The sequence below is a fragment of the Diadema setosum genome, chromosome 1 (genome assembly GCF_964275005.1).
Source record: "Diadema setosum chromosome 1, eeDiaSeto1, whole genome shotgun sequence".
Lineage (NCBI taxonomy): Eukaryota > Metazoa > Echinodermata > Echinoidea > Diadematoida > Diadematidae > Diadema > Diadema setosum.
The window spans coordinates 49,015,221-49,041,556 of NC_092685.1; the positions used below are offsets into that span (position 1 = coordinate 49,015,221).

Sequence of the window (26,336 nt, forward strand, 5' to 3'; positions counted from 1 at the left end):
CAATTATTCTCATGCTAAACACATCTCCTGTATTCACCATTAAACAGTGACTAAAGTCAGAAATTACAAGTAACTCGTGAAGACGACGGAGCACAGACTGCTGCATACTAACCTGCAGTGTACAAGCATTGGTCTGTTCCTTTTAGATAGAGGCATAGTAGCGTGGTGACGGAGAACAACGTCAACAAAGTCAAGGAGAGTTGTGTAGTTCTCAGGGACATCCTTGTTAGACCAGGACATATAGTGGAACTGGGTGACTGTTCTTTTCTCTTCACCTCTTCCCTGCAAATTGAATAAAGTAGTGAAAGTGGACTTTACACTTTACATTTCAGCAGGTGTAATGAAACCTGAAATTAAAACAAGCCTTTAGGAGTTAAAAACATAGCGGTTCATGGCAATTTGCAATTTTCAAGTGATTGTAGTCGCAATAATTCTGTGATGTTGTTGATTTTTTTTTATGCTATGAGTTCATTCAAAACAAAGCAATACAAAGCAAACTTCAGCATCTTTTTTTTTTTGGGGGGGGGGGTGGGAGGGAGGAGGGGCACACTGTAGATTGTCCCAAAAGCCTAAGTATCTACTGTGCAGCAAAATAGATTTTTTACCCAGTGACTGTCCTCTGTTACTTTTTTAAGGAGGGTCGGGGTTCTTTAAGATGATGTAACATACTTGCTAATGGCTCGATCACAAATACCATCAAGAACTGCTACGAACGCGGTACGAACAATTTTTAGACAATTTCGTAAGATTTTCTTAAGAAGGCCGTACGAAACCAGCGTTCGTAGAACATTCGTAGACCATTCGTAAGTTTGTAGCCTGGTCGATGGTCTTGTCCAAGATTTTTTTTTTTTTTTTAACCTCGTACGAATCCCTCTCTTCGTAAGGTGGTCGTACGAACTTCAGAATTCGTACAAACAGTGACATTCGTACGAAAGCATCGTTCGTATGAATCTTTGTGACCGTAGCTTAAGTTATATCTCATTGAAGATCTATTTCTCACATGCAGATTTCAAGTTCAAGAGAAGACATCTTACCATCTTAACGTCCAACTCCCTGATGACATGATCAGAGAATGTGTGTTCCTCAGACAAGAAAATGGAGAAGTTTCCAATGTTGATGGATCGGGACTCCTCTGGCCAATACTGCGTGCATTGGTCCTTAATAAAAAGAGATACTTTACATTTCAGTTCCTATACATAAGGACAGCTTTGTCATAGCAGGTATCAAGAATAATAGTCCATATAATTCATTAGTTATCATTAACAATGCCAATAAACTATCCAAGACTTGCAAAGTGACAATAAAAGTATCATAAAACATTGTTCTGTGGCAGAGGCATAGGGGGTGCAACAGTTTATTTTTTTTTTCAAGGAGTATAGAAGTTCTTTGTTGTTGGTTTTTTTTATTGCCTTGAATTTGAGTTGTAAGCAGTTTTGTGGTCACAATCAACGATCAAACGACACACTCATTTCATTATCTGTTATTATCATGAACATTGTTCAAACGAAAGTGATCCTGACCTTTCCATTCTGGGTCAAAGTTGTCACCATGACAACGGTCTCAACATTTTCCTGCCATATCATCCTCCAGAAATCAGTCAGTGATGCCTCGTTTGGTGCTACACAACAAAGTAATTGAAGACAATAACAAATATTATCACACAGTTACATTATACCATGCAGAAAATGAATGAAGTGCTGTTGTCACAGGCACATTTTATTTGGGGTGTGCATGGGGGAAGACATTAATTGCATGGCGGCGGTAACTCTCATAGAAATGAAATATTTGTATATCCAGAACTGGTATTTGACTTAATGTGCTTATGAGAACAAATCAATCATAAGTATCCTATTAGCCTTTCCTATGCATATCTTGTTTCATTATATTGATCAATTTGTGGTATTGAGTCAATATATGCACATAATAGGACAAAAAAACACACATTTCAGCTAGAATTTACAGAACGCAAAGTTCTAACATATCACTAGATGATGATGGTTGAAATCTTGAGATTTCATCACCTATAGAACACTAACATCTTGAACATGATATCAGACACAATTGATAGGGATTGCAACTTTTAGAATACATTCCCGTAACATTGCAAGATTGGTATAAAAAAAATCAAATGGTATCAAAAAAGCTCCATTTTACGTGTTGCATCAGTTACATAATACCCAGTACTTTCATTACTCGGGTCTTGCATCAACAGTTAAACAAAATTGATAAATCATGACTGATATAGATATTCAGTCAAAATCTTGTATTTTCTCCTACTTCTTGTTTGTCCTTTTAAAGCATGCCTTGTTCAGTACCAGTCATTTCAAACACTTTTGTTTACTTATGTGGAACACACACATGACAGCTGGTTTGTCCTTTTCTGTAGGCTTTTAATGTTTCAATTTGGTAGATAGTGACATGAGAACAATAATTTTTTATCATAGTAAATTGCAAAGTGGTCTGCTTTTGAGATCCCAGCAGTGGTATAAGGAAGAGATTTGTACTTGTTTGAAAGGGACCACCCCACGAGCCCGACACCCACGAGTCATACAGCCCACGAGTTCAACTTTGAAAACAGGTCCATGAGTCATACAGCTCACGAGTCATACTGACCATGAGCTCGACACTAGGAAAATAAAGCCCATGAGTTCGACACTAGGTGAAAATAGCCCACGACTTCGACAGATATAACACGGGGCTTAATGTGACAGTTTCGGGGGCCTTATTAGCTTGATGGTGTCGAACTCATGGGCTGTATGACTCGTGAGCTGTATAACTCGTGGGCTTTACGACTCATGGGCTGTATGACTTGTGGGCTGTATGACTCGTGGGTGTCGGTCTCGTGACGTGCACCCGTTTGAAATTGTCATACAGTACTTTAAGCAATATGTTGAATCCATCTGTCATAATTCTCAACATCAGTTTCAGGACGAAGAACACTACAAATCACAAAGAAATGTAAATATGCACATTGGCAGCACTCATATTCTAATGTCGCTACTTTATATTTACCCTCATTTTTCAGTTCAACCTTCTTTAAAAATGCATGTCACATAAATTTCATATGCACACAACTCAATATAAAATAAAGGATTAGTAACAAATCTAAAAACAAAATTGCATACACCACATATGATTGCATCCTGTATATCTATAGTAGTTTCTTACCTTGTGATGCAATAATCACCTTTTCTCCTCTGAAATTCTGTTGCAAAGAAATATGAATTTTAAGTAGTGGTCTGTCCATGATCCCATGATCATAACATAAGAGACGGTGTGTTTCAGTCAGAAGGATTTTAATGTTTGCTTTAAACGTTAAAAATGGGTAAACTGTCTTTAACTTACCAGGGGAAATGTTATCAGAAAGATTTCTGATTTTATTTGTCGTACATCACTCATTTTATAAGCCATATTGTAGAGAAGGCAGTGAGCTACAGAGAGACAGCTTGAAGCACCACACGAATGCATTTATCAGTCTAGAACTAGCTTTTGTAGGTATTATCTGAAATAACAAAATTGTGATCCAAACATTCTCCTCTTTCACGGAGAATATCTCATAATGTTTGCTTGATACCAAACCCTATGCTACACCTCTGAAAAAATTGTAGTCATGGAATGACTATGATACTCACGTGGATGTAGTTAGCATTGTAATAATCTGAGTGGGGATCACCATCCACAGTCTCCAGAACAACTCTGGAATGATCGTCTGTCCAATTTAAGAACCACAAGATAAACAGGTTTTTATAGATGTACGTTGTTGGCAATGTGTAAAAACTCAGTTATGTCATACAACACCGTCATTTGTAGGCTGCCATTTTTGCAACAAGTAATGTAAAATATATATCTTCTAACAAATGCAGGATTTCTTTTGCATTAAATACATGACTTTGTAAGATAGGTTACCACTAAAAACCTTCATCATTCAAAACAAGTGTGTGCGAAAAACAAAACCAGTTCTATTAGTACATCTTCAAAATCTAATACTGTCAATAGTGGTCTACAGCTCATGCCACATTTGTGACTGCTGAAACATTGATGGGATATTTGGCATCTGCATCGTAATTACTAAGTGTCAGTTATAGTGAGTTGGTACACTGACATCTATACACAAATTATGAATCCACAACACTAAGAAGTGTATTCATAAACACAGTAACAGAGAACAGAAAAAACAAACAAACAACAATTGTTGTGAGAAGAAGTTTTGCACCGTGACAAAGACAAACAGTTTGCTATGGCTTTGATTAAAAACAAAACATAGCAATCCTACTTATGCAAGTGCACAACAAACAAGTCAACATTTTAATGTTTTCTGTCACATGATTTCACATAAAACTGCTAAACATCTCCAAAAAGTTTTGGCACAATCTTGAACAAATATTAACATCTCTGAACTTAAACACAGCTGCAAAACAACAGCAAATGTATACAGAAGTGAACATTTTGAATGTTGATATCATTTTCAACCGTACCGGAGTTAGCGGCACTTCAGACATAGATATTGCATTGATCAAACTAGACTCGTAACTAACACCTTGACACTTTCAGTAACCGAGATCAGACATGCATGTGAAGCACAGAAATCAGTCTATGCTCAACTCAGAGATCTGAACACTTGAGTCACAACAGGGTCCAGGCAAATTAGCGTCCAAACTGACAGGTGAAACAAGACACAAAAAGCTAGTACGATAGGCCTATACATTTTTTTTTGTGTGTGTGAATAGGCATACTTTCGAGCAAAGACAGAACATTCTTAGTCAATTGGCATGAAATTGTTTGAGAGGCTTACATGCTATGATGTTCTTGAACCGATTCTTGGACTTGTTCTGTTCCTTTGATGCCACATTCCATGGGTAAAGCTGGTTGTTTTTCAGCATCTTAACAATAGAAAACAATTTTTGATACAATGCATAATCCATTTGTGCTCCCATTGAATATATATATATATATATATATATATATATATATATATATAATATACATATATATATATACACACGTATTCGTCCCAAACCCTTAACTCTCTTTGCTCGTGTGGTCAGAAGTTATAGTGTGTGTATGTGTGCCACACACACACACACACATACACACACACACACACACACACACATTAACCTGACATAAACCCAAAGGAGAAAACTTTGAGCGATGAAAACCCATTTTCTTTGCTCAAAGTTTTCACTATTTATTATTTGTTTCTGGTCAGTTTTCACTTTCTTGTTTCAATATATATTACAAAAAATAAAAAGCTGCATCGCTTCGGCGATCCCTCGCATTTATTCAAAAGTTGATTTACATCCTTTGGGTTTATGTCAGGTTAATGTGTGTGTGTGTGTGTGGCACACATACACACACTATAGCTTCTGACCACACGAGCAAAGAGAGTTAAGGGTTTGGGACGAACACGGATATAGGGCTTTCAATAGCTCAGTCGATACAGCACCGGTCTAGTAATCCGGAGGTCTCGCGTTCGAATCCCGATGAAAACCCATTTTCTTTGCTCAAAGTTTTCACTATTTATTATTTGTTTCTGGTCAGTTTTCCCTTTCTTGTTTCAATATATATATATATATATATATATATATATATATATATATATATTTATATTTATTTATATATGCCCCAAAAAGGAACGTGTGCATAAAGTCAAAGAGTTGAAGGGTTGGTCCGTCGGGTATTCGAGCTTGGGTCTGCCTGAACCGCTATGACGTCTCCGTGGCCGAGCGGTTAAGGCGTTGGCGTTCCATGCCAAAGACCCGGGTTCGAGTCCCGGCGGAGACCAATTTTTCAACTCTTGCGCTTTTCCGAAAAGGAGGAACAGTAAGAGGAATAATGATGTCAAAGCTACGCACCGATTTTCTCCTTCCTTTCTCATATCTCACATATATATATATATATATATATATATATATATGATAGTTATGGGAATTTTGGATCAAATTTAATAATTGAAGTCAGTGATTTATATTTCATAATACTGCATCCCCACAGGCATTTTGTTCAGCGATCTTGGTGAAGTGAATTCAACATTTTAATTGAGCTCATAATCTGTTTTGTATAATTCAATTTTCCACAGTTGCTGTTTCTTGAATCTGTATGCAGATACATGTACTAGTATGGCGCCTATTGACTTCTGTACTGAAGGACATGTAAAAGCACATTGTTAGTCAGTTGAGAAAATATGTGAACACAATAACGATACCCGATATTCCTGGATGAGTCCATTGCCTTTCTCTGCCTTCTTGTGCTCAATGTACGCCTGGAGCTCATGGACAGTTATAGGACCAGGAGCTGCAAGATTCAAGTAGATGTTATCCTCGTTACTCTCCTCCATCTCTGGCTCATCAAGGTTGTCATGGCTACCACTCCATTTCTTGCTACAACTGGGGGAGTCACGCCCCTTGAAGGTACTCATCTCTATATTCCCACCCTCATCCTTCTGAAACATCCGGTAGCTGTGGTAGTACCTGGGATTCAGAGATTCTTTGCGTTCTGGGTTAGAGAAAGCTGCAGTCAGTTCAATGACTGGAACATCTTTTAAACCTTCATACAGGTTTTCTTCTGTTACACCAGCATAAGCATTTTCACACACAACAGTATGGCCTTGCTCTGTGGCAGAACCTGTAATTCCAGGATAAAAAGATGAGAACAGCAGGATCAACAAAAATGTCACAAGAAAATATGTTTTAGTGAAAAATCAAAAGTAGAATAGGAATTCATCAGGTGTAAAATGATTGCCTCCTGATACAATTAAACAAATGCACAATTAAATATTAGTACCTAACTTTAATATGGTATCCACGTGATAACAGAATTACAGTGTAAAATGAATTATGTTGGTAATAAATGATAAACAATAAAATTTGTAAATGTGGTTTTCACCCATCAGCTGCCGTTTGTGTAACTGATGCCGCACACATTTAAGTGAGAAACGTTTTCTCTCAGACTGACTTGTTTCATTTCGTCGGAGATGATATAAAATGTCACACATTTTTCCAAAGAATTGCCATTATTGTCATCACAAAGATTGCAATGCACCATATAGGAGGATTGGGTTGCTGAATTTTCGATTCGTATACTAGTAGTTGATTACTTTTTTGAGACTCGTCAGCATCAAGATTGCGTCGTTAAATCTGAAAGGTAATATTTCGGTTTGGTGCTGGGTGAATTATGATCTCCTTTTCTAATCTGAGGTTTGATAGTTTTTACTCATTCATTTCTTTTTTTAACGAATTTGTTACATTTCAGCTATTCTCCTTTTTCAGAATTCTTGACAAGACTTGGGTTTTGTTTTGTTTTGTATTGGTTTTTTTTTTTGTATGAGTAATTTACCAATACAAGGGTAAATCTATATATAATCTCTTTATAGCCGCTCTCATTTCGGCACAACGAAGTAAGTATTATACATCTACGAAGAGTTGTGTTGAAAATATTGCTCACCATCTGTGTTATTAAGCTGTTTTTGGTTCTGGTTCCTGTATATCGAGACAAGAATTGTACAGAGCAAATTACATTAACATGTGAAAATATGAAGAAATCTGAATGAAGAAATGGATGTGGAATTCCTGTCATATTTAATATATATATATATATATATATATATATATATATATATATATTGTGCAACCTTTTCCTGGTTATGTTTGTGTCTTCTTAGACAAACTAAACTGAGCCTTTAATGCCCGCCAATAGCCTTTTTGCCAGTCTGTTCTATCAAAACTTGTTGTAACTGTGCTTTGATGAACGTGGACATCTCAAAAATGAAATGGTCAGAAGTGATCTATAACATCACGAATTGAACAGATCACCAAACTTGTCAGTCTTTTTTCAGTCTATAATTTCAGTCTATAGTTAGTATAGTGTAGACCCTACATGCTTGATAGTTTTCTGCGGCTGTTTGTTTGTTTGCTTGTTTGTCCAAACCACTGTGTCACAATTTAAAAATGACATTAACACTCAACAAAAAAAGGTAAACACTTTTTCAAGTTCATCTCCCTCATAGACTATTTGGCTAATAATGATGTTTTACATACCATGTTAAAGGTAGTTTAATTGGCTATCAACCTAGCAGGCCAATGAAAAGAGAAACTTTACACATGAGTGAACACATAAGTTTTTCTCTTCAAAGGCACAAAAGTAAGAATTGCAAAAATGGACAAGTTGTTATTCAGGCGTATGTGCTCTTCCACATAACAATGAGAACAAAAGACAAATTCAACACAATAAAAATGTATATAAATTTGCAAAAATCAACCTATGATCACTATAATGTCTCTGTATCCCCTCCGAAGGTAAAGAAAGGCGAAGCATAATGGAGGAAAATGAAGGATCTTCTGTCAAATCCATAGTCAAAAGTCATCAGAAAAGAAGTTATGATAACAAAGAAGGTTAAATTTGAAATATTATTACAAATTAAGAAAATTTGAAATAATATTTGGTTCTTGAAATTTCTCGCGTTCTTAAATTCCTCAATTACAAAGTGAAACGAAGAAATTTTGTCGACTGACTCACCTTTGCGGCTTACTCTCTATGTCATTTAACGTATGAATTGATAGAAGTTCTTATGTTCCCTCTTCAGTTTCCCCACTATTTTTTTTTTGTTTTAGAATATCAAGAGAAACAAGGGAACGGAAACTTATTTCTGCTATTTCATCCATGTCTCTCATTGCGTTAAATTGGTCTTTTGTTTACATTGTTATCTTAAATGGTATTGGTAAATTAATTTCAATATGTAAATTTTTGCAATTTTTACTTTTCTGCCTTACAGGCCAAAAACGATTGTGTTCACTCATGCTAAGTTCCCTTTGTATAAACCTACCAGGTTGATAGCCAATTTAATAATCTTTAAAGGACAAGTTCACCTTCATAAACATAAGGATTGAGAGAATGCAGCAATGTTAGTAGAACACAGTGAAAGTTTGAGGAAAATTTGACAATCGATGCAAAAGTTATGAATTTTTAAAAATTTTGTGTTGGAACCGCTGGATGAGGAGACTACTAAGGGCTTGTGATGTCATATGAGTACAACAGTATAAAGAAAATGTAAAGAAAATTCAACATATTTTCACATTTTTCGAATAATAAAAGAGCACTTGACTTGCCTCTTTCTAAAGGCAATGGGAACAATATTACCCATAACATAGTTTATGTCAGTAACGAGTCAAGGGAATGTGTACTTTTTTCAAAAGATGAAATTTTGTGAAATTCTGTTTATATTTTCCTTTTATACAACGTCCAAGTAGATCCTTGTAATTTGATTGGAAGATTGTTGGTGACGTGATATTGAATAAGTACTCCATTCAACGCGCCGTGCAATTTTGGTTCTATTTTTGCGTGCAGCTTGGTTCGATTTTTTCGTTCTATTCCACGGTTCGAGAAATTGTACGGTACTGCGTGTACTGTGTGTTGCATATTGAGGATCGCATGCAGCTAGCGCAGGTACGTGTGCGGTACATGCATGCGCGTACGTAGGCCTACGTAGTGCTAGTGTACGTGTATGAGCGCTAGTATAGCTGTGACCTGTATCAATCTACACTGATTGCACAAGCCAGAAAGAGAATCGCAGTGGATCCACATGTAAGTATGGGCATATTTTTCATACATATATAGACTTCTAGGCCTACTTAGACCAAAAAGATCTACTTGGACGTTGTATAAATCAAATAGTGTATGGTCTTTACTCGTGCAATGGAACGAGATTTCGCACTCGGTGAAAGATGAGGCGCACTATTCAACTCGGCTTCGCCTCGTTGAATAGAGCGCCTCTATCTTTCACCTCGTGCGAAATCTCGTACCATTGCACTCGTGACCATTCACTATTTGTATAATATTGTTGTACGCATGTGACATCATACACTGAAGTAGTCTTCTCATCCAGAGGTGACTGCACAAAAACTTCAAAAATTCATAACTTTTGAACGGATTGTCCGATTTTCCTCAAACTTTCAATGTGTTCTACTAATATTGCTACATTCTTTCAATCTTTATGTTAATGAAGGTGAACTTGTCCTTCAATATGGTGTATGACAAAATTGTTTTTATCAACATCTTCTGTGAAAAATAATAACTGGAAAAAGAATTTACTTTCTTTTCTTCTTTTCTGAGGATGATGTACATAGAGAATTGAGGAATTTGAGAGAAAGTATTTCAGTTAGTCTTGATGGGATTTCTGAGCGCTCCCATTATTGTGTCTCGTTTAACCTATAATAAGTTCCCCCAAAACGGAAAATGTCAAAGGTTACTCCTATTCATAAATCTGGTATTATTAATTCTCTAAATAATTTTGATCCCATTTCAGCAGTACCCAGTTTCTAAACTGCTTGAAAGATTTGTACAAAAACAATTTATGGTCTATCTTGAAGAAAATAAATTTTTATTTCCCGAACAATTTAGATTTATGTGAAAGCATTAAACCGTCACATCCTAGTCAAAGCTACCGATGAATACATGAAAGCCAAATAAGGGAAACACACAGGGATCGTAGTCATAGACTTGAAAAGAAAAAGCGTTTGGATTGCATTGATCACGATTTGCTTGTACTTTGGTGTATCAGATGAGTGTCTGCCATAGTTTACCGATTATCTGAAGGGATGATCCATTTGTGCTTCACTTAATTCAAAGCTTTCAGCTCCATTACCCATATCTTTTGAAATCCTACATGGATCGATTCTTGGTCCACTTCTGTTTATCGTTTTTATCAGTGATTTATTCAGATATTTTTTTTCCTAGTTGTTCAGTTCAGTATTTTTCTGATGATGATATTGATAGTGTACATGCAAATCTTGGTATAATGATCTGGTTTTTGTCTACAAATGGATGTGTGCAATAAACTTTTCATTTTGAAAAGACTTTGTCTTTAGTTATTGATGGATCAAGGCTACTTTTTCATTTTGCTGATATCATACTTGATTCAAGTGATAAGAAATATATCAAACAATTGCAAATTCTTCAAAATCACGCTAGGAGGGTTATCATGAAAATAATTCCTTACGAACTTCGTGTCTAATTTACAAATCCGTTCTTTCTTAGATTGGTCTTCCCTAGACGTAATAATAACTTGAACATAGTTGTATTTAACTTAATCCGTAATATTTTATCCTCATTTATGGATGATATGTTACAATCCCCTGTTCTACACACATTTCTTTTGAAGGGTATAAAAACTTGTATTTCTGATTTCATGTAAATAACTATCAATTTATTTGTTGGTTATCTAACACGTTTATTCGGCATTCACTTTCTTTTTTTTTTTTGTTGCATATACGTAAATTCCTAATTATTCTTTGTGTTTATATGCTTATTTTAATCATCGAGGTGTATAAGTGTATTATGATTATCATCTGAAATATTAATCTCAATGTATGTACTTTTTATCATGTTAGTGGATATTCTGTTTGTTTATATTTCTCATCTAAGGGACCCCTTTTTAAAACACCGCTGTTATGATAGCAGCGCTGATTAAGGTCATCCCTCTGTTAAAGTATCCATTTTCATCTAATACACTGTATATCTTTGTATGTAAATCTTTATATGAAGGAAAATAAAATTCAATAAAATACAATACAATTCACGGTAAATTTCTAAATCCTTGATTAATAACTTTGCCAATTCGTATTATGAGATATTCTAGTGATCATTTTTTGTTATTTTGTTCACTAACACAATAATCATGTAATTTAGCCTGTGGCTGGGAAAGGATCCTATGTAGTGCAATTATCAATTTGTGTATAACAGTTATGTGATATATATTATAGGTCTTTAAATTTAAAGGACAAGTTCACCTTCATAGACATGTGAGTTGCGTGAATGCAGCATAGAACAATTCAATGAGAGTTTGAGGAAAATCGGACAATCCGTTCAAAAGTTATGAATTTTTGAAGTTTCCGCTCAGTCACGGCGGGATGAGAAGACTACTATAGCTTGTGATGTCACATGTGTACAACGATATAAAGAAAGTATAAAGAAAATTCAACATGTTTTAACTTTTTAACGAGAACATTCGACTTCTTTATTCAAAAAAGTAAAGTTTTGTGAAATTCTCTTTTTATTTCCCTTATACCGTTCTACGTATGTGACATTATACACTATAGTAGTCTTCTCTTCCAGCAGTGATTGCACAGATACTTTATACACCATTCAAAAACAAACAACAAACAATTAGTCTGGAAAGTTTGTGGACTTATTCAATAGTTAAATGGTGACAATTTGCCTATACTGCTCTAGTGTTGGTTGCTAAGAGGCAGTTTTATGTTGCCAAACCTTTCCTCCGAAGTGACTCTGTTGAAATGTAAAGAACACACAACTTTTACGGCAGTAAGCAAAATGCATCGATGGTTTTGGCTCCTAATAAAACATACCTTCTCCTGGAAATGAAGCCTACCACCAGACCAACAATAATGAAGAAGATGAAAACACCACCACCAACGACACCACCAGCTACAGCACCAGTTGTATCAGGTTTGCCTGTAACACACAGATTACTGTGAGATGTGACGTACGCGGGACCAATTACACACATAATCATACACAACTGCAAAGTGGCAGATAAATTTGTACTAAGGGGTATCATGCACATATTCACACTACATTATGAACCCTTTGCATGCATATTATGCATGCAGGAATTTAGTTTTTGTGCAAACAGTTGCAACAACCACACGGATTACAAACACACATGAAATAGACATCCCTTATGTCTTCTTGATGTGTTGCTATACATAGGCCAACTTTCTACTGTTCACCTCTGTCATGTCTGTATTCATGGCAATCTACCTTGGTGATGCGAGGTTTAAAACATTTCAAGCACGTGCAATCCATTGCCTTTGTGGTGAAGGACGTTGAAGCATTGCACTTTGTGTGCTAAAAGTTCCCAAACCAGGGTGTATATTCCAAGAAATAATAAATTGCCTTCATATTGTCATAAAGACAGTGTAAGTCAGTCATATCATCTGCATCCAGTGCGAATCAGCGCAGAAACATACATAGTATAGGTTTTCCCGGCCAATTTCGCACTTTTTTCATTCCAATTCCTAATTGCTGCATTCAATTTAGCACAATTTAGACTAGACGGCATGTTCGGTATTTCAATTTTATAATCTTTTCATTCAAATTCATTTTGGAGCATTCAAATTACCTTTTACATCATTCGAATCAGCACTTTTTCAGTTCAAATTCGTAAGACAAGCACCATTTCGCAAATCGTTCATTCAATTTAGCACGATATAGTCACATGATCACGTAAACGCTGCGCTCGTTCATTCGAATTCATTCTTAAAATGGGCATCCAATTTCGCATTTGCTGCAGTCAATTTAGCAGACGCGTTTATGCTTTTATTCTGATATCACCTTTGCAACAGTGCTTTCAAAATAAGTGTATGTGTTTATAATGTTCGATAGCATTATTTCATTCACAGATACATTGATCTTAACCCTAACTAGGCCGGGCTATTCAGGTAGATGATAGAGCCGGGGGGGGGGGCCTCCCAGGCCCCCCCTCCGGATCTCGGCCGTCGACCGCGCGATCGCGACGAAAATTAGCACACGCATTGCCTGTGATGTAATCTAAAGTACCATGAAGTTAATTTTTTCAAAAATTATCATTTACACTAAATTATGCTAATTTATGCATAATGATGCATGAAATCAGACAATTTGGTATAAATCACTAAATAAAGCTCAACACAGGCACATTTTTTGTGTAAATATTCTTTTTAGTGTCCTTAGCAAATGTAAGAGAAAAAATTGCGCAATCAGAAAAAATTTCCTAAGTATTTTATTGTTTTTTGAATTTCTTATGTATTTCTTTGTTTTTTCGACTTTATGTTTTTCGTTTTTTCGATGAAATTTGTCCGTGACATTGTTCTGAACAAGAAAATGCGTTATTAATTGATTTTAATCAATAAAACCCCAAAATAATCATGCTTTTATGAAATTTGTCTGTAAACACAGTTTGCATTAAAATTGTACACAAATTCACGTTTTTGAGCAATTTTTTGTCTGACATGCACGTGCATATTTATGCGCAACTTCGGAACCGCGCACCTGGGCATCGCAAATTTGGTGTCAAAAGATGCGGGAGACTCGAAAGAAAAAAGTCATGAAACGTCGCGGCGATAACTTCTCGCGATAGCGATACATCGCGCGAAACGTCGAGGGGGGGGGGGGCCTCGGAGGCCCCCCCACCCCCCGGCCTAGTTAGGGTTAAGTTTGTTTTGTCAATAATTGGGAGAAGGAGGTTTCAATTTACATGAATATTTCTTTCATCTGCATGTTTCATTATTTTCATTTGGTGGGTGCTAGATTGCGTTAATTATCATTAGGAATAAATAAAAGTTCTTGGATCAGCTCTAGCCATCAATTTTTCAAGGTTATTACCCTCAAATGCTTCTATGATTCTTTCCCTGTTTTCTTGAGAGATACGCCTGTATCTAACTCGTGCTGCCATGACTGGACATAAGAAAGTGAAGTGAATCTATGGTACTGGTGCAAGCATGGCATGTATAGTTCTGATAACATGTATGGAAGAAGAGGGGCGTTACAGAACAACAAACTTGAGTTATTTAGGGTCAAAGATACCTTTACTATATACTTAACAGTGTGTGGATGAAACAAAAATTCACATTTAAATACGTATAAATCACGGTTCTCACCTTTTCAAAATAGAAATAACATTACGCCAATTTGAATGAACATGTTTGGAATTTGACTGCCCATACGCGAAATTGAATGACTGAAATACCATTTTCCGCCAGTGCTGGCGAATTTGAATGACTGAACAGCACGTGCCAATTTGAATGCCCGTTTTACGAATTCGAAAGGCACATGTGCGAATTTCATTGACCGAAATGCTACATTGAACGAACAAGTTGCAATTTTGAATGACAGAATGTGCAGTGATGAGGATTTTTGCTAAATTGAATGAACGTTTTATCAAATGGACTGACAAAAGTGCGAAATTGGCTGGGAAAACCTATATTATGTAACCAAAGTAAATCAACCCAACTGTCAGTTCGTTAACAACGTACTTTTTGTTTCACCAGTGGTCATAGGTGACCAGTTGCTTTCACCGGCACAATTGACGGTGCGAACCTGTGGGATATAAAGTTTATAAAGATGAAATATACATGTTTATAAGAGACATACAGGCCTTGATAAGTGGTCCATTCTTTCCATTTCCTTGTATGTACTGATATCAAATGAAAACTTCTTTCATAGCGTCATAATCATTTTCACAATTCTTACTTGCAGTGAACCAGTACAGTCCTGTGGGACTTTGATTTTTTTTTTCTTGGTCTCCTTGGCCAACATCTGCCTTACGGTCTTATGGACTTCAAACACTGAGTCCCTGAGATTCGAATGCTCTTTAGGTTTCACTCCTACAAATCTAGAGGTTTTTATTCGTTGCAATGGGATGAAATCAATGCACATTTCTAAGCATGTGTGAACAAGCATTAAAATGAATTATTTAGTTCCATACCTCAGAAGGAGACGGCCAGTAAGAATTTAACTCATCAAAATCGAATGTTCATATCCCACGAAATCAAAGGAAGTCGACAACAGTTTTAACTTTGATGACGGTTTATATTTACCATTGTCGAGTATCTCATGGCGAAAAAAAAAAAGGTCTTAAAAAATGAATGTAATCAGAAATATGGCTTCAGTTGTGTTCGAAATCCTGTAATAGTTCGACATTGGGATCAGTTCCGTTTTTGCCAAAAATATCGAGACTATCTCGGAATGTCATGTTGGAGTGAATGAAACTAACAGGCACAATACACAAAGACTCATGGAGTACTTGTCTTGATTCATGTGAACATAACACTTACGAAAACTCTGAATTTAGAAATATAGTGAACACTGTCAGAAAACATCCAAACACAAAATATCGAGGGATGATCCAAAATACATATTTTCATGTCTTTAATCAACCAATGGCACCCCAATACATGACTGTGTGTATTTAGAGTGTATCATTCCAAATCAGCTCTTACAATATTAAAAGCACTTTCAGAAAGGGTCATTTGACAATTTTACAAATTCATGGTTGTATCTGTGATTGTTATGATCAAGTGAAACAATGGACTAAGGCACTTTCTGTTTGAGTTTATGACAGGTAAAATAAAATAATTAGGCAAGAAACATACCTGTATTGAATACATACTTCCAGCTGAGAGTTCAAGAATCTGGTACCTCATATCATACTGTACTTCAGTGACATTGTTGACAATGTAGTAATCATCCATTTCTGGTGCCGTACGGCGATACTGCAGCTTATACGCCCGAATTTCTCCATTACGGTGTATAGGAGTGGCTGCAGACCACGTCACAATAAGAGAATCCTGGGTACTGTTTGATACTGCTACATTAACTGGTGCGGGTGGAGCTGATAAAAAGACCAGGTATAAAAAATTCAGGAGTGCCTTTTAAGAAATATGTATAGTACAGGTACAAAATAAATATTTGAAAGCAAGGTCAGGGTGAAGAGTATGTACAGTGGTCTCGATCTGAATGTGCATAGCGTGTCAATAATTCAGGTTTATTTTCTATCTATTTCATACTTCTCATATCATGTTATACGTTGAAGATAATGTGAGAACTATTTGTCAATATAATAGTTAACAAACATAACCTTTGTATACATATATATAATATTATGTGTGTGAATTTGTGTATAAAAAGTATATACATGTGTGTGTGTACGCGGTGCGTGTATACACAAATTGAAATAGTTTTGATAATGGGTCAATATCTAAATTACAGTTCAGATTTTACAAATATAATTAGAGAAGTTTGAGGGGTGCAAGTTTGTTCGGCTGTAAGCCCTGCCTTTATCAGTGGTTGTGAATAAAGCAGAGCATTTATAAGAAAGCTCAGATCAAAGCAAATATTAGTACCAAAAAGTAAAGAGAATGAGGTATATCTTAACAATACAAACTTAAGGTGAACAATGACTGTGGCCAAATTTTTATTTTGCATACAGAATAGGATGTGATTTTTTGTAATGTATGTACTTTGGCATGCACAGGACTGTTATTGGACCTACAAGTATTCAGCATAAAACACACACACACACACACACACACACATAAGTTGAATGCGCAATCATGGAGCTATCACGCGTCTGGCGTTAAATTCTTAGTAGAGAAAGAGAGAAAGAAAGAAACAACGTCAGAGTGCTTTTAGAGAGCGCAACGACAAGACATAGATTGCGCTCATCAGCGTGTTGACAAGACATATTAGTAATGAATATAGAACAATGTTATATGTAATAATATAGAATACTTTGTAAATCTATTCATTGTGTACGAGATAAGAATTCAATAAGAACTCTTTCAATTTACGTTGGGAAAGTAAATAGGAACAGCTTGTTATGTGACGGGAAAGATTATTCCATTATCTGGGCCCTGTATACATCAGTGTTTTTATGTTTGTTTATTTTTGTTTTTGGGGGAGTGAAGATTGTTCGAGAACGTCTGAGGTGAAACGCATCAACTTAGCAAGGAGGATAGCTGTAGAGAAGTAGAGAAGTCAGATGGATGGTTGCTGTAAAAAATAAAGAACACATTAAATTTTATATCAATCAGCTGTCAATACATGTATGATTAAAGGGCCCCTTGTAATACATGCTACACTCAGTGCGAAAACATACTAGAGCATGCAAAGTATAGATATACGTTTGGTATATATACTGTACATCTGGAATACATGGCTGTTGGGGGTCATCCCACTATAGACCGACACCCACGAGTCATACAGCCCACGAGTTCGACATTTAAAACAGGTCCATATGAGTCATACAGCTCATGAGTCATACAGCGAGTTCGACAGATTAGTTAATGTGTCAGTCTCGTGGGCCTTGTTAGCTTTATAGTGTCGAACTATTGGGCTGTATGACTCGTGAGCTGTACAACTCATAGCTGTATAACTCCTGGACTGTATGACTCGTGAGCTGTATAACTCGTGGGCTGTATGACTGGTGAGCTGTATAACTCGTGGACTGTATGACTCATGGGTGTCGGTCTCGTGACATGCACCCGGCTGTTGTTAGCAATTAGGCATATTATCACAGACAACACTATATTAACATATCTTACTTTCTTCTAGTGTCCTCACAGTGACCTCACTGCTTGTTGCACTTTCTGAATCGTTTCTGATAGCAGTCACGGTGATGGTGTATTGTAGATATGGTTCTAGGTTTGTCAAGGTGTACTGTAGATATGGTTCTCGGTCTGTCTGGGTGACCTCAGAATTATTCAACGCTTCAGATCCAGAGAAGTGTGTGTTTTCTGTTGTGTAGTGGAATGTGTAGTTGGTAAAGCCAGTGCTGCACTTTTTGGTTCCAGTGGGGCGTGCCTGGAAAATGATTGAAGGGATCAAACCATTAAGAATTTGCATGTACGCATGACAAAGAAGTTACATGAAAAAAAAAAAGATACACAAAGTTACAACTCATAATTCTATAGTTTTCAGACATTTTTTTTTTTTTTTTTTTGGATTATGCACTAAATGTGAACATGAAGTATCATGTACATGGTGGCAATTTTATTCAGAAAATTGTCTGAGAACATTTGAAACACAATATCGCTTTCATCATTTTATCATGTTTTAAAAAGGCTTCTGAGGTACGCAATTATCTTTTCACCAAAGGCTTGAGTAAGCAATATCAAACTTCTTTCTTTCTTTACACCAGCCACTGCCCTAGAGATCTCAAAGTATTGCTACTCGGTGACACGACATTTGCTCCTGCAACAATTGCTCCGGTCTTATTACTTGGGGTTAAGGTTAGGGTTGTGATAGGGTTTTAGGTTTAGTTTGATGTGAGGATCAGGGTTAGGGTTAGGGTTATTTTTGTGGGATCAGGGTTAGGGTTAGGGTTATGTTTGTGGGTAGAATTTACGTTTGGCTTAGCGTGCAGATATTTCATGGGAGCACGTGTCGCAGAAGCAAATGTCTTGGAACCTTGCGACTCAGTCAACGTCCAGCAGAACAACTTGTGTCAGCCTCATGCTAAATCGTAGATGCTGGACAGAACCTTCCTTCATTCGGCACAAGTCAACAAATATGTAAAGTCACTTGATAGGTACAGTAGACTCTCGTTATAACGAAGTCCTCGGGACCGGCAGTTTTCTTATGTTATATCGAAATTTCATTATAACCGAACAAATAAACAATAAAAAACAAAGAGCGGATAATTTTGCGGCGTGAATTTTTACTTTGTTGTAACCGGAATTTCAATACAACTGTGTTCGTTATGACGGGAGTGCACTGTACATACTTTGTAACAGCCATCAAAGGGCTTAAGTAAATGACAAAACTGGCAACTCAGGAATACTTTTGACAGGCAAGTTGATAATCATTCAATAATATCGACAAGCACGGAGAACTCTGTTCTGGATTGATGATATATTTTTATAATAGTACTGTATTATCTTCAAATGTCCCATTTGACTATTATGTCGATGCAATAATATGCTTGAATTAGTCAGATCTTATTCAGTACTTTGCTATAGAATTGTAATTAGTGCAAAAAACACTTTAACATAAAGTTTCAAAAATAAGTCAAAAACGTAGAGGAACTCTTCAGAATCGAAATACACATGCTTAGAGACACAATTGATATAGTTGAGAGTCAATATTACGAGAGGCAACGAACAGACTTAGAAGCTGCGTAAGACCTTGGTTTTTATTCAAAGTTTAAATTTGCTATAATCTACATGGGGTTTGAATACATATATAGTCCCCATACAGCAGAATCCATATCTACATCATGTAATGACAAACATACAATTAGCTTACATGGTGTGGAATGTACTCTTCAACTACCATCTATACATAACATAACGAGATGAGAATTATCTTTATCATAGCATTGTTTGCCTTTTATTAAGTATATCAAGGCACAGTAAACATACCTGCCATATCACAGTGATTTGTCTGGATACATTTGCTGTTGCAGAGACAAGGACTGGGGGGTTAAGATCTGAACATGAATGTTGAGAGAAGAATCAACTTGTGAATCACAATCATCAACGTTATAACTGCAATCAGTGAAAAAAAGCAACAACAAAAAATGCAAAAATTCCTATATTATACATTTTAAGGAATTGTTGCTCACAAGCATGCAACATACATTTTGGTTTGACAAGTTCTTCTTATTGGCAATATTGTCTGTCTTATCAGCATTAGGTCTTTAACCCCTCCCCCCCCCCAAAAAAAAAAACACACACACACACACACACACACACACACACACACGCACACACACAAACAAACAAATAAAGCTACAATCTCTTGTGTCATTTGGGAAGAGATTAATTAGGTCAAACAATCTTGAGAGGGTTGAAATGAGTATGAGCAAACGAATGTTAATTGCTTACAGCTAGATGCACTGTGCATGCATCTACCACGTATGTCTAAATATCGATAGTCTGAGTTCAGCACCGTCTTTGTTATCTTATCACTCGATATTAGGGAGCTCTAGATTTTCGCGACGGAGACGTGCAGAGGGGAAAAAAATCAGAATCGCGTAACAAAGTCGATCTATTTATAGCTCGGGTCGTCTGAGTTTTCACTTCGCTTTTTGTGGTATTTTTACGTCCGGTCAATTCACGACGTAGAGAGCTACTTCATGCACCGATCATTGTATTATGGGGACGCCATTTTTTTTATATATTTTTTTCTACTTTTTTTATAGGTTGCGTCTTGGCGTAATCTAAATCTGCTTTTCAACACGACGCAGGGAAGAAGAGAACGTCCAGCTCAAGCGTCGTCTCAAACATCCGCGCCGCAAATCTATAAAGCTCCCTATTGTTAGCAATGTACACAGCAGCACAAAACTGCATTGTACACACAGTGTTATTGTATGTACAATTCTGGCAATATTTACTAGATGAAGCTTACGGTTTCTGATCTCAAGAACTTACTTGCACAGTTCGTCACTGTTGTAAGCGAGTCAGATTTGGGTCCCATCCCTCCTCGACCTTCCCTGACCGCTGCTACACTGACTTCGTACTTGGTGTCTGGAGCTAGACCACTTAATACAGCAGATGTCATTGAGGCTGCTACTTTTGGTCCATCAATCCAGGTTCCATTAAGAATCCGGTAGTAAGTGATGTATTCTGTTAAGGGTGGGTCTCCAATATCAGTCTGCTCATTCCAAGCCATCCACTCAATGGTAAGGGAAGTGGATGTTGATGCATTCACTTTGGGGACAGCTTCCATTACAGGTAAAACTATGAAAGACATATTGTCAAAATAAGAAAAGGAATTAACCAAAATACCAGTAATAAACTTCGTATGTCACGATGTGCATACGTGCATGTACCTTGCATGATTAGTTCTGAATGTAAGTTGGCATAAATGATACACGGGCTGCAAACTAGTGGTTATTACTGAAATCTGAAGTAGACAAAATCTGCTGCAGCTCTATTGTCCGAAAGAAATGTGGCAACTTCATAAAACACTGACCAGTCACACAATTACCAGCATCACTTGTTCGTAGTGACATGGATACCTAAATTTACTAAATTTGTATTCATATTCAAAGTTATGTGCGGTCATTTTAGATGTGTTCATGAAGAGTTATGCATCATTTTGTGATAGTTGTAGTTATACACGTTTGTGAAGCTTTTATTCACGAACGAACTAGCAGTGGTACATAACAACCTTCAATCAGTATTTACCATAGATGGTGCTATATATTCCGTATCAATTAAAAACGGAGCTGTTTATGAAATTGCATTGTTTCTTTCTTCCTTAACTAAACACTGCAAACACAAACTGCCTTACTTACTTGCAAATTGCTCTTACTTTGAAAAAAAAAAGATACACCCACTTACAACCATAGACTGTATCATACTTCAAACTGGATCGTGTAGCCTATATTACTTAGGGACCACTTATACGGAAGGTGTAAATAATTATACCACCATCTTTCTACGAAATTCAGACCTCATCCACGAACTACCTCATCTACAAAATAATGCTACCTATAGCAACAAAACAATATGTACATGTATAACTTAAGAAAAAAATAAGAAAAAAAAATCAGACTTACAGGTCTTTTTGCAGAATGTAATATTACAATGTTTGGTTAACTAACCTGCGGGGGCATGAATCATGCTTATTCATACAAGGACGTCTTAATCGTGAAGACCTATCTATGAACACCTTTACGATACTCGATACCATAACGTATAACCAAATAATGGTTCTTCACACCAAATCCAAGCTGTCAGATTATTTTTGCAACCACAATAATGTACAAAAAACAAAAAACAAACCCTGAGCAAAATCCACAAAACATACATCTTTTGGTATTACCAATGCACAAAACGTCATTGTTGAACCCTGAACAAACATTTACTTAAAAACATGATGCACATCCAACCATACTTGACATATCTCAAAACGTTTGTCTTACCATAAGTCACTGCATCAACAGAGAGATTAGCTCTGTTTCCATATAAAGCACATTGATATTTTACAGAGGTCACGTGATCTACTTTGAAGACTATGGAACGCTTTTCTCCAGATGCAGTCAAAGAACTCTGATTTTGAGTGATGCCAGAATCATCACGCACACCATCGCCGAGCCTGTAGAAGCTGACATCTGTTGCATTAGGAGGTGGGTCTCCTTCAACAACACAGGTGAAGGATGAAGGTTGGTTTGGATTCACTTTAACATCCATGGAGACATTAGTAATTCCTGAAAGGAAGAAAATAACAGGTGCTTCATTAACATGACGATTACTCACGATCTCTTGTTGCATCATCGTTTTAATAAACTATTTATACCCTGCTGCCATATCTTCTATTTCAAAAGCTTTTAGAGAATGTTTTTTACACAACCACATGTCTTCAAGTCTGATTCAATTACATTTTCTACAAAACCTACGAGTGATTTGGTCGGTCACCATTCAAACATGTCATATTAAAGTTCAATTAAATCTTCAGTGGCTTCTGAAGTTTTTTGCACTGTGTTAAAGTTGAATCCTAATTCTCAATATTTTTAACAGCGTAAAAAAAAAAACATGCAAAATTACTGTATTACATTAAGAGGATTTTTTTTTGCCTACAGGCATGTATATATAATAACATATTGCTGAATGTGATTGGGTTGACAATTAGTTTCTTCTAAATGGCAATATTGTCTGTCTTATCAGTTAGGTGGTTTACAAAGTACAGCTTTAGTCTCAGGTGTCTTTGGAAGAAGAGATTACTGAGGTCAAACAATCTTAAGAGGGTGGAAATAAGCATGAGCAAAGAAATGAAAATTACATTGCTAGTTTACTGTATACATGGATTTATAGATTACTAGGTCAAACGTTACACCTTAGTGTGAGTATCAATGCAGCATCATTCTTGTTATCTTATCAATCTTATCATTTCATATTGGTAGCAATACATAGCAGCGAGAATGATCTGCATTGTAAAAACTGTTATTCTACAATCCTAGTAGTATCGATTTCTGACAACAAGATGCGATCTTAACAAATTTAATTTGTAGAGGGAGACAAAGTGAAGAAACTCGCATCTGAACCTTCACCCCTCTGAATAATATCTTTCTTTCAACAAGTTCTTACTTGGACACTCAGTCACTGTTGCAAATGAGTTGGATTTGGGTCCGGTCCCTCCTGGACCTTCTCTGACCGCTGTTACACTGACCTCGTACTTAGTGCATTGATCTAGACCACTTAATACAGCATATGTCATTGAGGCTAGTACTCTTGATCCATCAATCCAGTTTTCATCAGGAATCCTGTAGTAGATGATGTATTCTGTTACAGGTGGGTCTCCAATATCACTCTGCTTATTCCAAGCTATCCATTTAATGGTAAGAGAGGTGAATGTTGATGCATTCACTGTTGGGGCAGCTTCCATTACAGGCAAAACTACGAAAGACATATCATAAAAACAAGAAAAGGAATCAGCCAACATACCAGTCCAATAAACGTTGTATGCCACGCTGTGCATCGATCTGCATTTATCTTGTGATTATAACATTGTAAGTTTGCATGTTAATATTATGTACGAGGCTACAAACCGGATTTTTGTGGTTTTTACTAGGACATTTAATGAAAAATAGATAAATATTTTTATAAAGTGCTTTCGACTAAAGGTTCTGAGCGAAATGAATTTAAAAATTCCTGCTGCAACTCTGATGTCCAAAGGAATTCATAAAACATTAACCAATTACACTATCACCAGCATCGCTTGCTCCTATTAAAACAAAAAAATGAGATTGAAACCTACTCAAAACTGACATGACTGAATTTGTATTCTTTTGCAAAATTAGGCCTATAAATGAGCTCATGAAGGGGTGTGCATAATTTTATGAAAGGTGCATTAATAATGTCATTATTTGACATGTTAGAGGAAAATTCAGCAGCACTTAATTTAAAGCGATATTGTGAAGATTTTATTCGCATGAAAACAGCAGTGATACAAAACTTTCAATTAGCATTAGTGGCATAAATGTTGCTATTCCTGGACAAATAATTACGCTGTTTATGAGATGACAATATTGCTTTTTCATTCCTCCACTTGACACTGCATATCAGGGCAATTATCCCCAGGACAATTACCCCACGGCTAATTACTGTTAGTGACAAGGTTAGAGTATAAAGATTAGGGTTAGGGTTAGCTTTAGGGTTACATTGAGTTTGGGTTAGGGTTAGGATTAGGTTAAGGAAAAGGCTTAGGGTTAGGGTTAAAAGAAGGGTCCGGGGTAATTGCCCAGGGGGCAATAGCACTAGACCCCTGTAAAACACAGGCTATCATTCTCCTATGTATTTGCAAATCGCTCTTACATTATTGATACACTCACCCAAAACCATTGTTGGTATATGAATGATAAATCCATGTCATACTTCCAACCTGCATGCTATTATTATGGGACCACTTATATGAACGGTGCAAATACGTCACCAGCTGTCTAAGTAACAAAGAGTTTCAACTTATTTAGACCACAGCTGATTCACAAACTACGTCAGCTATAAATGCTATCTAGCCACAAAACAAAAACATGTATAACTTTAACAAAAAGAAACTGTCACACTAAACTGGTCCTTTTCGCCAGAAATTTAACAATGTTAGCAAATCTAACAACAGGCAGGAGAATATGTAATACAGTAACATGTACTTCAGCGATTTGACACATTTCTTTGGTATCTATCATTTTCTTTCCCTCTCCTTTTTTTTCTCTCCTCCTTGAGAAACATTGCATTGGGTGCGCTACAATCATTGTTATCATTATTTTTGATTGAGTGAAGGGGCCGAGGAGGGTAGGATCTAGCACAGGTGTATTTTTAGTTAGAGGCTTGGGCCACGATAGCACCCATTCGTGTAACTTGACTTCTTCAATTCCTTCAAAGTTTAGAAGAACAACTAATAGCTCTCCAGGCTTTTGGCTCACGTGAACTGCAAATGCCAGCATAACACAAACATTTACTTAAAAACATGATGCACATCCAGCTATACTTCACAATATATTTCGGAACATGTTTTGTCTTACCATAAGTCACTGCATCAACAGTGAGGTTAGCTCGGTCACAGGCACATACATATCGTCCGGACGTCATCCGACCTACTCTGAATATTATCAAACGCTTTATTCCAGATGCATCCAAGGAAGTCTGGGTTTGACTGATGTCAGAATCATCATGCACATTATCCCCGAGCCTGTAGAGGCTAACATCTGTTGCATTAGGTGGTGGGTCTCCTTCAACAACACAGGTGAAGGATGAAGGTTGGTTTGGATTCACTGTGGCATTCATGGAGACATTAGTAATTCCTGAAAGGAAAGAAAATATCAGGTGCTTCAGTAACATGACGTTAACTCACGATCTCTTGCTGCATCACCGTTTTAATAAACACTCTTTTTAAACAGTCTATTTAAAGCTGAATCCCAATTCTCAATGTTTTTAATAGCGTTAAAAAAAGCAACAAAACATGCAAAATTACTGTATTACATTATGAGGAATTTTTGCTCAAAGGCATGCTTATATAATAACATGTTGCTGAATTTGATTTCTAATTGGTTGACAAGTTCTTCTAAATGGCAATATGTCAATGTCTGTCTTATCAGAGTTAGGTGGTTTGCAAAATACAGCTTTAGTCTCAGGTGTCTTTGGGCGAAGAGATTACTGAGGTCAAACAATCTTTAGAGGGTGAAAATAAGCATGAGCAAAGGAATGAAAATTACATTGCTAGTTGTACTGTACATGGATTTACGGATTACTATGTCAAACTATACGCCCTAGTCTGAGTATCGGTGCAGCATCATTCTTGTTATCTTATTATTTCATATTGGTAGCAATACATAGCAGCAAGAA

The 26,336-nt window shown here is 36.5% G+C and overlaps 1 protein-coding gene across 1 annotated transcript in view; it reads right to left on the reverse strand.

The window, feature by feature from the left end:
• The window catches only part of LOC140244301 (receptor-type tyrosine-protein phosphatase mu-like), a 47,323-nt gene that overhangs the window by 6,143 nt on the left and 14,844 nt on the right, over positions 1–26,336 (reverse strand). Inside the window, exons 8-22 of the mRNA XM_072323977.1 lie at positions 25,517–25,795; positions 23,586–23,894; positions 22,586–22,708; positions 20,925–21,233; positions 19,914–19,981; positions 18,096–18,354; positions 16,146–16,384; positions 15,027–15,090; positions 6,206–6,624; positions 4,793–4,880; positions 3,633–3,709; positions 3,169–3,205; positions 1,521–1,618; positions 1,035–1,157; positions 113–312 (exon numbers count right to left, since the gene is read on the reverse strand). Coding sequence (XP_072180078.1) covers positions 113–312; positions 1,035–1,157; positions 1,521–1,618; positions 3,169–3,205; positions 3,633–3,709; positions 4,793–4,880; positions 6,206–6,624; positions 15,027–15,090; positions 16,146–16,384; positions 18,096–18,354; positions 19,914–19,981; positions 20,925–21,233; positions 22,586–22,708; positions 23,586–23,894; positions 25,517–25,795 — 2,692 coding nt within the window. The remainder of the gene's footprint in view (positions 1–112; positions 313–1,034; positions 1,158–1,520; positions 1,619–3,168; positions 3,206–3,632; positions 3,710–4,792; positions 4,881–6,205; positions 6,625–15,026; positions 15,091–16,145; positions 16,385–18,095; positions 18,355–19,913; positions 19,982–20,924; positions 21,234–22,585; positions 22,709–23,585; positions 23,895–25,516; positions 25,796–26,336) is intronic.